This window comes from Eurypyga helias, unplaced genomic scaffold, assembly GCF_000690775.1.
Source record: "Eurypyga helias isolate BGI_N326 unplaced genomic scaffold, ASM69077v1 scaffold31099, whole genome shotgun sequence".
Lineage (NCBI taxonomy): Eukaryota > Metazoa > Chordata > Aves > Eurypygiformes > Eurypygidae > Eurypyga > Eurypyga helias.
This window is the reverse complement of record NW_010270583.1, coordinates 18,400-29,742: the sequence shown is the minus strand read 5'-3', so window position 1 is coordinate 29,742 and position 11,343 is coordinate 18,400. Positions and strand designations below refer to the sequence as shown.

The 11,343-nt window shown below is 51.9% G+C and overlaps 1 protein-coding gene across 1 annotated transcript in view; it reads right to left on the bottom strand.

Annotated features, from left to right (window-relative positions):
• Positions 1–3,999: 3,999 nt before the first annotated feature.
• Positions 4,000–11,343, bottom strand: part of ALK (anaplastic lymphoma receptor tyrosine kinase) — a gene marked incomplete at its 5' end in the record, with an annotated part of 25,522 nt that continues 18,178 nt past the window's right edge. The window contains 6 exons of the mRNA XM_010158512.1: positions 4,000–4,704; positions 6,072–6,162; positions 6,683–6,817; positions 7,872–7,973; positions 9,664–9,756; positions 10,846–10,943. Of these exons, the coding sequence (XP_010156814.1) occupies positions 4,000–4,704; positions 6,072–6,162; positions 6,683–6,817; positions 7,872–7,973; positions 9,664–9,756; positions 10,846–10,943 (1,224 nt within the window). The remainder of the gene's footprint in view (positions 4,705–6,071; positions 6,163–6,682; positions 6,818–7,871; positions 7,974–9,663; positions 9,757–10,845; positions 10,944–11,343) is intronic.

The following is an 11,343-nucleotide window of genomic DNA, read 5'->3' as shown; positions in this document are numbered from 1 at the left end:
GGGTAACTGGCACCCCAGCACCCTCAGCAGCTGGCAGCGTCAGAAACCTACCTAACGTCTCTAGGGAAGGGGTAAGGTCCAGGTGGGAACAGGCCATCTTCAGAGTATGAGAGTGGTAACATGGGGTTCTCCTTGTCGCGCTCTATATCCCGTAGATCACGCTACTGCTTCCCGCTTTTCCACTGTAGAGTGAGGAAATCATAAGAGCAGAATGTAAATATTGCCAATGGAAAAGATTAACAGTCTGAATTTTTGTCTCAATAAAATATATTAAAAAAAAATCATATAAAAAATGGGTAAAAAGGGTTAACACAACTTGACCTTTTTTCTCCTACAACCCTGTAAGCCTGGCATGGACGGGTTTCATAAGGGAATTGGGGATTTACACATGCCAGGGGGCTTAGGTCTGGTGAGCTCATGGTCGCTTCAGCCCCTTCTGCTCCCTGCAGCTGTGAGAACTGAACAGGTGAATCTTTCTGGAGACAGGAATTAAAAATCCCCAGTTGATGCCTGGGCAGAGTGCTCTCGCTAACGGCACACAGCTATGGGAAGCGTGTGGGAATGAACCTGCTGGGAGCTGGAACAGAAGAGACATGAACACTCCAGAGGGGGTAAGAGAAGTGCTAATACCAGTCCTACAAAGTACTTTTTTGTACCGAACTAAGCACGGTCTCCTTACAGCTGTGCCAAGGCAATCACTCGCCTCTCACACACAGAGCCTCCATAACCCCTGGACTGCACTCCGTCAGCTCTAGCCCAGCACACAAAGCCCAGGTGCTGTCATTGCCCTCTGCCCCACTCGGATACTCCCTGGGAAAGCCCATCAGGAACTTCTTTCCTACCTCCCTGAACAAACTGCTGCTAGCAGTTCTCCTGCCCGGGGCAATCCAGCACTGGAAGCGCAGCTCTCGTGTGCTGGCCGGGTCGGTTCTGTGCCCCCGGGCTAGTTTGGGATGGTGCTGAGAGCGCTGGGGTGTGGGACGGGTACCGTCAGGGAAAGGGTCCTTCAGGTCACCCCGGAGTGCAGACAAGATCCTGCAGCGTCACCGAAATCCCGGCAATGCCTTGGGAATGGGCCAGGCGCATGAGGTTAAGCATCCCGGGCGCAGCCTGCAGGCGAGCAGCACAGCACCCCTTAGCTCACGGAACCCCTGGTCACTGACGGTGCTCTCTGCCCTCGAAGAGGACAGGCAAGTGCTCCAATCCTTGCTGCTGAAAGCACTTTTTGCAACCCGGGGTCCTGTCCTTGGGCAGCAGCTGGGGCTCCCAGAGGGAATGCTGTGGGAGAGCTCACCGATGTGATTGTTTGTACACGAAAAATAAGCTCAGACCAGATTTCTGAATTCCTCGGAATTTCATGAGTTAAAAAGGGAGATTTAAAAACCAACCAACTAACCAAAACCCAACACAACCTCCCCCTCACCCCCCCAAGAGGGCATGTCACACCGGGGATGCCGGAGGGAAGCTTAGTGAACCCCAGCCGCTGGTGCCGGGCAGCGTGTGGCTAGAGCACCTGGCCCCGCAGGCTGGAGAATTTCAGCTGGAATTCACCACTCCCCCCTGGCCAGAATGATCTCCCTCACGTATTCCACAGGTAAGCAGCAGTAATGCGTTTCGCTCCTTCGTTTTTTACGGCTCACTCCCATTCCGTAGCGGTGTTTCAGCTGATGGGGTACCTGCCCAGCACCAGCTGCAGAGCAGTGACCGCAATGTGGCCGTGGCAGGGCAGAGACTGCCCCCCGCCCCGCAGACTCACGCTCATCTCTTGCTGCTTGGGCTTTGAGAACTGCTCCAGAAACGCCTCCTTTAACATCAGAACCTGGCAGCTTATCTGCATTTGTCCACACCAGAGCTGCTGCCCCACAGCCAAGAATTAGCGATTTCAGCCTGTCCAAGATCATTAACTTGGCAACTTTTTGTTCTCGTGCGTTCCTGGAGAACGCTCGGGGGTGTATGGGGCGGAGGCTGTCCGTGGTGACATGGGAGAGGCAGGGCCACTAAACCTCAGTGTGCCCCTATGCAAGGCGAGCTAAAGAAAGCGAGGAGGAGCCTCAGTCCTTCTGAAAAAGAGAAAGCTGGAATACGGAAATGGAAACTGCTATGGTATGTGAGTAACGTAAGAAGTCGCCCTGCCGGTGCTTACCTCCAGAGCTAATCACCTTTAGCAAACGAGCCCATTGAGTTTACTGAGGTATAAGGGACACTAACACAGCCCTGAGCTGACCGAATCCCTCCCCAGGGGCTGTTTCGTGACAAGAGCTGCGAGGCATAACCTCGGCCACGGCAGATAACCTCCTGGCGCAAAAGCTGCAGAAGCCTGTGCGCGGCCGCAGAACACCCGGAGCGTCACCCTCCGTGTCCCCACCCAACCCAGGCAGCAGCAGAGCAACGGATCCCTAGCAAATGAACACGGAATTGGGAGCAGCCCCTGACTCCAGCTTCCCCACATGAGAGCACGGCCCCTCAACCAACTGCCACACGCAACTTCGGCACTCGCCTAAAAAAGGGGTTCAGCTTTGGGTAGCAGAGATGTCACAGCACGCTACTCCCCCTTTCAGAAGGGTTTTTTAGGAGGGTGGTGGCCTGAACCAAGCCATCTCAAAGGTCAGGAGCAGGTACGTGCGGATTCTGGTTTGTTCCCTCATGAAGACAGGAAGCTTACCTCCGGGTGGGGATCCAGGGCCACGTTCGGAGTCACTTCACTGAAACGAAGAGTCTCGGCCTGAAGGACACCTTCACATTCCTTTGCTGATGCTCCAAGCACACCCATTTCTACGGAAACAGGCACCCTTTTTGGGATAGCGTTCATGCTAAAACAGCTCCTTGCAACCCTAAGTTGAAGTTACTAGCGCACATCTTTACACATGGATTATTTCCTACGTCTATGTTTTGACAATACACTTAACTGGAAGAGTTTGCATGCACAAGGTGTACAAAATGAGTCAATGCAGTGCTTTTCTTTAAACCACTATCGTACACGGGTTTTGTTGAGGAATGAGGGCTCCGAACCCTTCAAGTACAGACAGTGTCTGGCATCCGGGCTGTGGCACAACGTCGCCTTCCGCCTTTATGCTGTTGTTTGTACTGGGATGTCAAAGGCTGTTGTGCACCTCGGAGGTGCTCTCAGGGCATGGTGACAGCTTCTCTCACGACCGTGGTCCTTCAAAACTTCACCTTGCTTCCACTTGACGCGCGCGAGTTCCTGATGAAGGACGTTGCTGCTTTCGTAGGACAGGAGGAATTTTACAGGGCTTTACTCAGTTTCAGTGCTTAAGTACAGGAAAAAGAAAACAAAAGGAAAACCCCAGCCAAGTAAACACCCCTCCCTCCCCCGCCCCAGAATGCCTGATGGCATCTACAGCCACACTCCACGCTTCCTGTCCTCCCCAGCGATGCAGCTGACCAGCGTCTTTCTACTGCCCTGCCAACACCCCGGTAACCCCAGTGCATTCAAGGACTTGCAGAGACGGGACTGTAGCTGGAACACAACGTGGGAACATGCCACCGCATCACCATTCAGCGCCGTCGTATCCTTTCTCGGTTTGGATGGAGAATTCTCTCCCCAAACCCACTACAACCTCAGCCAGCTGCAGATCTCCAGATGTTCCACAGCAGCCACAAGCTTGGCACGGAAAACCCCAGACAGGAGACAGCGAAGGCAGCGAGCCGCGGCTTCACGCTTACGCAGGGAACGCACAACTGAGAAAAGCTCACGGGAAGGGCATGACGACAACCATGCGGATGAGTGGATGCGACAGCAGCTGGGCCTTGCAGTTAACGTGTTTCCTGTATCCTCCTCCCCCCTCGCCGGGGCGCCGGCGACGTGAAGCCTCTCGGGTTGGTTGAGATGACGGTTTCGCGGGTGGCACTTTCGGAGCGAGTTGGCACAAAACGGGAGGTGACGCTGCCAGATGCCTCGCGCGCGGTGTGTCGGGTAACAGGACATCTCTTCAAGGCTCAGGGGCCGCAGGGGGGAAAAGTCAAGAAGGTGGAGGGCTCTCAGGGTCCCTGCTGGGTTATGTGGCTCTTGTTTCTAAGGACAGGGTCCTCGAAACCACTAGCGCAAGGGGGAGCGGAGGCTTCCAAGGGCAAGCCCTGCTGTTGGTATCCATAGTTGACATTCCCACAGGGGAAGTGGCGGAGCCTAAAGAGAGGCACTTCTTTAACACTTGCTGTTAGGGAGGATGGCTCTAATAGCAGGGAGGAGCCTGGCAGCCTGCCAGTCACAATGTTGGGTCCCACAGTACAGTTTCCTTCCTGTCCCAAATTCTCCCTCTCAGGCTTCTCCTTCTCCAGCAGAGAACTGTTTTTGCTGGCCTGCTTCTCCGTAAACCAGGAACCATAGGTTGGATTCCAGAGGTTGGTGGGCTTGTTTCTGGAGCCCCGGCTTTTGTGCAGCTCAGAAGGGGGATTGGACTGGGCATAGGCCATGTTGATATGTCCCCCCGCTGAGGCTGACTGCACCTTCCCTGGGACTGGCGGTTCCAGGGCTCCCACTTTCCCTAGAGGTTTTCCAGCAGTGATGGCTGATGGCAGGGGTGGTGGAGATGGCAGAGTTTGCTTGTCATCCTTTCTGTCCTGGTGCGTGGAGACCAGGAGAGGAGGAATTCCGTCTGGATCATCGGGGCGCATCGCCACCTTCTCCTCCTCCTCAGCTGATGGGCCATATTCTACTGGCAAAGCAGTGTTGATGACATCTGGATCCTGCCGGAGAGAAGAATGAGAAGTTCCCCAAAGCCTGCTACCGTCGTGCACACTTGGACTGGATCAAAATCCCAACGCATCTGACAGCAGCTGTCAAGCTATGATCACAGATCATCGTTCCTGCTACCCAGAGCCCACATTCCATGTGTAGAGGATGCTGACAAAATGCAGTTAGCTGTGAGATGGGATGGGATACCCTTAAAATCGAACTCTTAAAATAAAAGAAGTAATCCTAAAACTCGCCACAGAACAGCAGAGAGCACAAAACCAATGAAAAACATTTTTTATGTCCAGCCAAATTTCCTGTGGGAATGTTGTTTTGGAATCTATATCATCTCAGAGTTCATAACATTCTCAGCTAATATTGAAGTAGTTTCCGCCATGAAAGTATTGCTTCCACGCAACACGGGAGGGGTGGGAATGCAGAGAGAAGGCAATACCGGCAGACCCCTTGAAGCCTGAACCCTTAGGGACTGCGGTTCTGAGCTGTTTAAGCAGTTTTGAAAATTGAACTGAGAGCAAATGTGGTGAACTGGGCAACCTTTAATTATTGCTAGATGCCATGGCTACATGTACAAGTTACAGATACATGTACAAGCTACAGATAGCGGAAAACAGTGGCTCCTGATCCCAGGATCCAAACACACATGAAAAATGGCCCAAACCTCCCAAATGGCGAGGGAAGGCAAACCGACTGAGGCAAATAACTGTGAAGCCAAACAAGAAGCCTGTGCCAATGCAGGCAGCAAAACATTTTCCAAACTATTCCACTCCTCAAAAGCTAAAAATGGTGACAGAAAATAAGAAATAAATAAACCAGATTTCAGCCTGGAAAGCCAGCCACATCCTTCATCCACTGCTTTGCCTTAGAATGCCCACTCCTTCGGCACGGCTCGCTCCACCTGCCTTCTCTGACACAGCCCAATCCAGGAAATTGCCACAGCAGCAGAAGCTGCCTGGAAAAGGGGCCCTGAGCCAGGAGCAATTCTGCTCAGTGCTGACCACGTCTCACGGGCAACTGCTGGGACAGAGGGGCTGACATGAAGCACCTGAAGCGCATACGGGTGCTGGCCTGCCTTAGCTCTTTTGCCTGTTAGGATCTGTGCCTTCAAAAGCAGCAGCAGCAGAGCTACAGGTCTGCTCGTTGTTGGTAAAGCTGGGTAAACCTGTGCCTTTTGGCAGTGAAAAGCAAGAAGGATCAACCATCCGAAGGGATGAGTATCCCAGGCACTGGTCCCAGGCTGCCAGCAGTCTCCCTGGACTGCTGGCGCGGTGCTGCCGTCTTATCTCACGCGCTGGCTTGCCCAAGCTGCTCCTCAACGGGAACCCTCTCCACCCGCCTCATTCGGGGCAAATGAACACGATACCTGAGTGCAGTACTCGATCCTCTCCAGGATTATGGCAAAATTGGGACGGTCTTCGGGCTGGTGCTGCCAACACTGAGTCATAATGCGGTAACTGGAAGGGAGGAGCAGGAGATGCTCATAAATAAGAGGTCCCGTTTGTACCTAACAACCAGTCACTGCAGCATGAGCACACACCACCACCCTGACTTCAATAAGTAACTGGGGTCAGACCCCTGAGGCACCAGTAGCCACAGAAAGGTGGCCACCAGTGGAGTGAAATCCACAGCACATCAGAGAAATAACCCACCCACCCAAAATCCCCAGAGCAATTCGAGAGGCAGGCAGGGCTGCAGGTAAGTCTTCCCTCCCCGTGAAGGTGTGTGCCTGAGGCGTCACAGCTAACCTAGGGCAGAAATGTTGCACCATCTTTGCCTGCACACGCAGCGGCTGGCACTTCCCAAAGGGGCCCTGAATTCTTCTTCAAAGCACACAGATGAATTAACTCGTAGAGCGGCCACCAGCACTCAAATTCAATAAGGTAGATCAAGCTCAGAAGGGATTAACTTCTGACTAGAGAACAGCATTCAAAACAAACCTATTTGGGTGAATATAGCAAAGTTAAAATCCCATACACAGGGCCAGGGCAGTTTTTAGGTGGATCCATCCTTCCTCCATTGGTTACAAACTCCAGAACCTCCTGGTTACTTTTGCTAGGGTACGGCATGTATCCCAAAGAGAATATCTCCCACAGCAATACGCCAAAGGACCTGAATACAGAACAGAAGGAAAACAAAGTGAAGGATACGGGAATGACCATCACTATGGGGCAGTGCCTGTAGATGCAGTGCCACCAGCATTGCTCCCTGCAGTCTGCGCTCAGGAGGCTTGTGGAAATCACGGCTGCAGGACTCGGACACAAATAAGCTGCACAGCTGTAACAGCGGACTTGGAGTCAGTTGATAGATGCCAATAGTTGGCTGTTAACTGAGTGAAGTCCTCAATAAGGGTAGGTAAATCTGCTCGATTTGCCCTTGTACTCAGCCCTGTTCAACTGGATGTAACAAGTCACAGAATCACAGAAGGGTTTGGGTTGGAAGGGCCCTTACAGACCATCCAGTTCCAACCCCCCTGCCACGGGCAGGGACACCTTCCACTAGACCAGGTTGCGCAAAGTCAGGCTGTGCTTGTCTGAGACATCATCCACTAGAGACAGGACTGCATGGAGCAGTGGCCTGGCCACTTCCAACAGATGTTTATTTATCCACTTGATTTATCCACCTCGTGTGAAATAACAACCCAGTGAACCCCCACCTGTAGCTCAGAGTTCAATATTCTCTTACAGGGCGGTGCAGCCTGCAAAGCCCTGGGGGCAATGGCTGGTACAGGGCCCCCTCCAAACCATTCAGCCGGTCAGCTGCTGATAAACCTTGTTGATTAAAACTGGGGACAGCTGAGTGCAGCAATGGGAAACTGTGGTGGTGCTGAGACAGGTGGCAGCCATGACACAGGATACCCTTTTCCAGATGGCTCCTTCCTTGCCTGTGCTGCTTTCCTCAGCGTGGAACTAACCTGTAGTAGCAAAGCAGCACCTGCAACAGCCTCAGCCTCCCTCCCCTGCCTGCTCAGCACCTGCCTTTGCACAGGTCTCATCCTCTTGTTCCCCTTTCTCTTCCCAGATTACTGGCTCTGAAAGACCCAGCTTGCCTTTTTAGTTAAGGAGAAATGAACAAAAACATGTGTTCTTTTACCAAATATTCACACTTGACAAAAGGGGTTACAACACAGACAGACTGAGCGGGCAAAGAAGGAAAGGAAGCGCACCACGTGTCTGTTTTCGATGTAAATATCCCTTCCATGAAAGCCTCGGGAGGCATCCACTTGACAGGCAGCATTGCACACCCACCCTTCCGATAGTAGCTGGCTCTGCAAAGAACAAACAAAGCAGAGTCAGCCAAGAATTCAGAAAACATCATTAATTTGAGATTTTTATAATTACAAACATTAAAATTATGAGCCAGAGGAGAGACTAATTTAGGCAAAACAGCATGGCCGAGAAAATGATGAAGAGACCTGTTCCCTCTTGTAAAACCAGTGGCGACGGGCAGACCAGGGAAGGACTGCTCTGATCTCCCACACTTCAGGCTTGACCCAGTGACCCCGAGCTGTCCTTCTCTGTGTGCACACTCCCGGTGAACTTCTCACAGAGTGACCTGCTGCTGGCAGAGCCATCCTCCTGCACTTGCCAGCCACGGCAAGGTCGCCGCCTCACCTCACATATGGTCACCTTGAGCATCCCAACCAAAAATAAACCCAGCCTGCCCTATATGTACTCAGTCTAAAGCAGGGAAAATCCAAATCCCTCAGCGAGATCCAGGGGTGGATGAGGATGCGTGGCCATTAGTGCTGGAGCCATAGTACAAAGACCACCTCCCGTGCTCCTGACACCCTGTACTTCAGTGTCATCATTTAAAACCACCCACAAACCCCAGATCCTGTGCTGGCAGCTGCAGGAGGCTGCTCATGCAGGCTGGTATTGCTGCTTGTAACTGCACAGCCTGAGCATCCAAGGGATATTCCTGGACACAGACACATGGGCAGACTTCAAAGGCACCTCTGAAAACTCAGCACCAAAGCGTTCATTTTGGCAGTCGGTTCTGCCAGTTGTGTGAATGCGACAGATGCTGCTTTGTCCCAGCAGAGTCCCATCTGACAGTGGGGCAGAGCGGGGCTCTTTGTGAAGGGGGGGAGCAACTCTGATGTACTCGGGCTTTTGAAAATAGCGTGCTGTGTGTGTCACCTCAGGCTGCGACGCTGTCAGAGCTCGAGCTATGCAGAGCCAAGCCTGGATTAGTAATTGCACAGGAGAATCCCCAAGCAGGAAAAAAGAGGTGGCAAGGCACTGGAGTAAACAGTGTGGGTGACTGAGTACAAGGCAGCCCTTCCACCGAGTCAGAGGCAAATCAATTCCTCAGCACAGCAGGAGGACAAGGTACTGCACTTCTGGAGGTGCTACCTGGAAGATGAGAAACCCAACTGCAGCCCTGACTGCTCGTGGTCATTAAAGATTTTCTGGCATTTCTTGCAGGAGCTCATTCCCGAGTAGTTAACCCTGTGTCCTGGCTGAATTCCAGTTTGGGTGATTACATTTTCCTGACCTTCCTCTGCACCTTCCTCCTTTATCTGCAGTAAATTGAGGAGATTTACTGATGACTCCAAAGCAAAGGGGCAGGGGTGGTATCAAGGAGAGAGATTAAACTCAGAATGATTTGGGACCACAAAACAAAAGGGCACATCAATGCCATTCAGCGTGGAGACAGCAAAGACAAGAAACCGAGGACAGAGTACAAGAGGCAGGAAAAACACCTTCCATGACCATCAGACTTCGTTACTCAGAAGGCACCTGTCAGGAGTGGGAAAAGTCTCCAGAGCATGGTTAAACTACAGGCGAAGGCAAGCACCAAAAAAGCATTAGCTGGGGTTCATCAGGGTGGGATCTCTGCACTCTCGCCTTGCTGGGGCTACGCAGAGCAGCATGTGAGCCCTGTGCAAACACCCCTCCTTCCTCATTTCAGAAAGCTTCCACTTGCAGATACCCTGGGCTTAGCTCTGCTACCTGTATATATCCCGGGCCATTCCAAAGTCTCCAATTTTAGCCACTCTCCCAGGCCCTCGACAGGTAAGGAGGCAGTTCCTGGCAGCAATATCCCTACAAGGAAAGGGAAGAAAAGCAATAGAAAGAGAAGAACCGCTTAATCATATGACAATTTTGCAAGCCAAAAGGAAAACAAAGAATAGTACCTACATTCTTGGGCTGCAGAGAGCCCCCGACAGCCAGAAAGTCAGTGTTCATGGATAACAAGAGATGTCCCACACTGCATACTACCCCAACAGCAGGAGCAGTTCTGCTCTTCAACATTTCCTCGTTTAAACTTGACGTAACATCTTCCCGCTGAAAGGACGGGTCTCCTGCGAGCCTCCCTTCACCCCAGGAGCTATTTTAAAGCCTCTCAGGAGCTGCAGGCAGTGGGGCTGATTTCAGCAATGTACCTTTCCCAACATCAAGCTGTCAGGGCAGTGATCCACCGATCTGTTAGTGCCACGCTCGCTCAAATACTGTCAAATGGGTGTCGGACTGTCAGAGACAGGAACAACAACAGGCGTGCAGGTGTCGCTTTGAAGACTGAAGGTATGGGCCTGAATCTGCCCATGCAGGTAAAGCTCCAGCTTCACCTCTGTTGGGCTGAAGTGAACCTTGGAATCTGAGGAATGTGGTGGCACACCCTGTGGGTAACTCTTTCAAAAGAGTGAACTACAACCTCTCTCTCCTCATCCCTACACAATACTATGGGCAGAATTTTGGGATGCCTGCCAAGCGCCCTGTTCTGCAGGAGCAGGTAACAATAGTCATAGGGTGTACGTGTACAGCTGCTCTGCAAGAGGGAGAAGAAACGGGTTCCGGAATGAGCAGAAAGGCAGTAAGCAACATTTACAACAGGGAGAGCGTGGAAGATGTCTGTCACACGGCTGTGTGTCCATTTGCAGAGAAGCCAAACAGGCTGCAAGCGCAGGCACTGAGACAGAGCTCCACATCCTTGGTAAAACTACAGCCCTCCGCAACCTGGTTTATAGCAGCCTTTTTGTTAATTGCTTCCATTATTCTGATTGCCTCTACCTTGTTTAAAGGTATCCAGCCACTAGAGTGCAGCAGGACATAAACATACCAAGCAGGGCATTACGCGTCGGTGCTGGCCCGGGTGCAAGCCGTGTCCGTGCTGACACAGAGGCACCCACCTACCTGTGAATGAAGTGGTTCTCCTCCAGGTACTGACACCCACAAGCAATGTCACGAGCCACGTGTAGCAAGTCCAGCATGGAAAGGGAGGAGGGCTGATTCTACCAAAAGACAAGGGGCAAACGTGGGTTAAAAGCAAGAACATGGTACGATTCATCAACGGTACAGTGCTGGGAACGCTTCACCGAGTGATACAGCTCAGATGTTCATACACAGAGGGGTTGCAAACATGAGCAAGAGAGGGTTCATATCCATGAACTATGCAAGGGATGTTGCACAAATCCCAGAGACAGAATCAGAACAGCTGGATATGACTTTCCAGCCCCGTTGGGATGCCCCTGTAAGAATTTCCCCCAGTTCTCATGGGAGACTCCTTTGAATTTGCAGCCTGAGTTTGGAGGAGATCTGTAGGCTGAACTGGTTTTCACTCAGTTTCTTTGCATTATTGCGAGCTCCTTCCTAAAGTCACCCTGAACAACGAGGATGACATTTTGTATAATG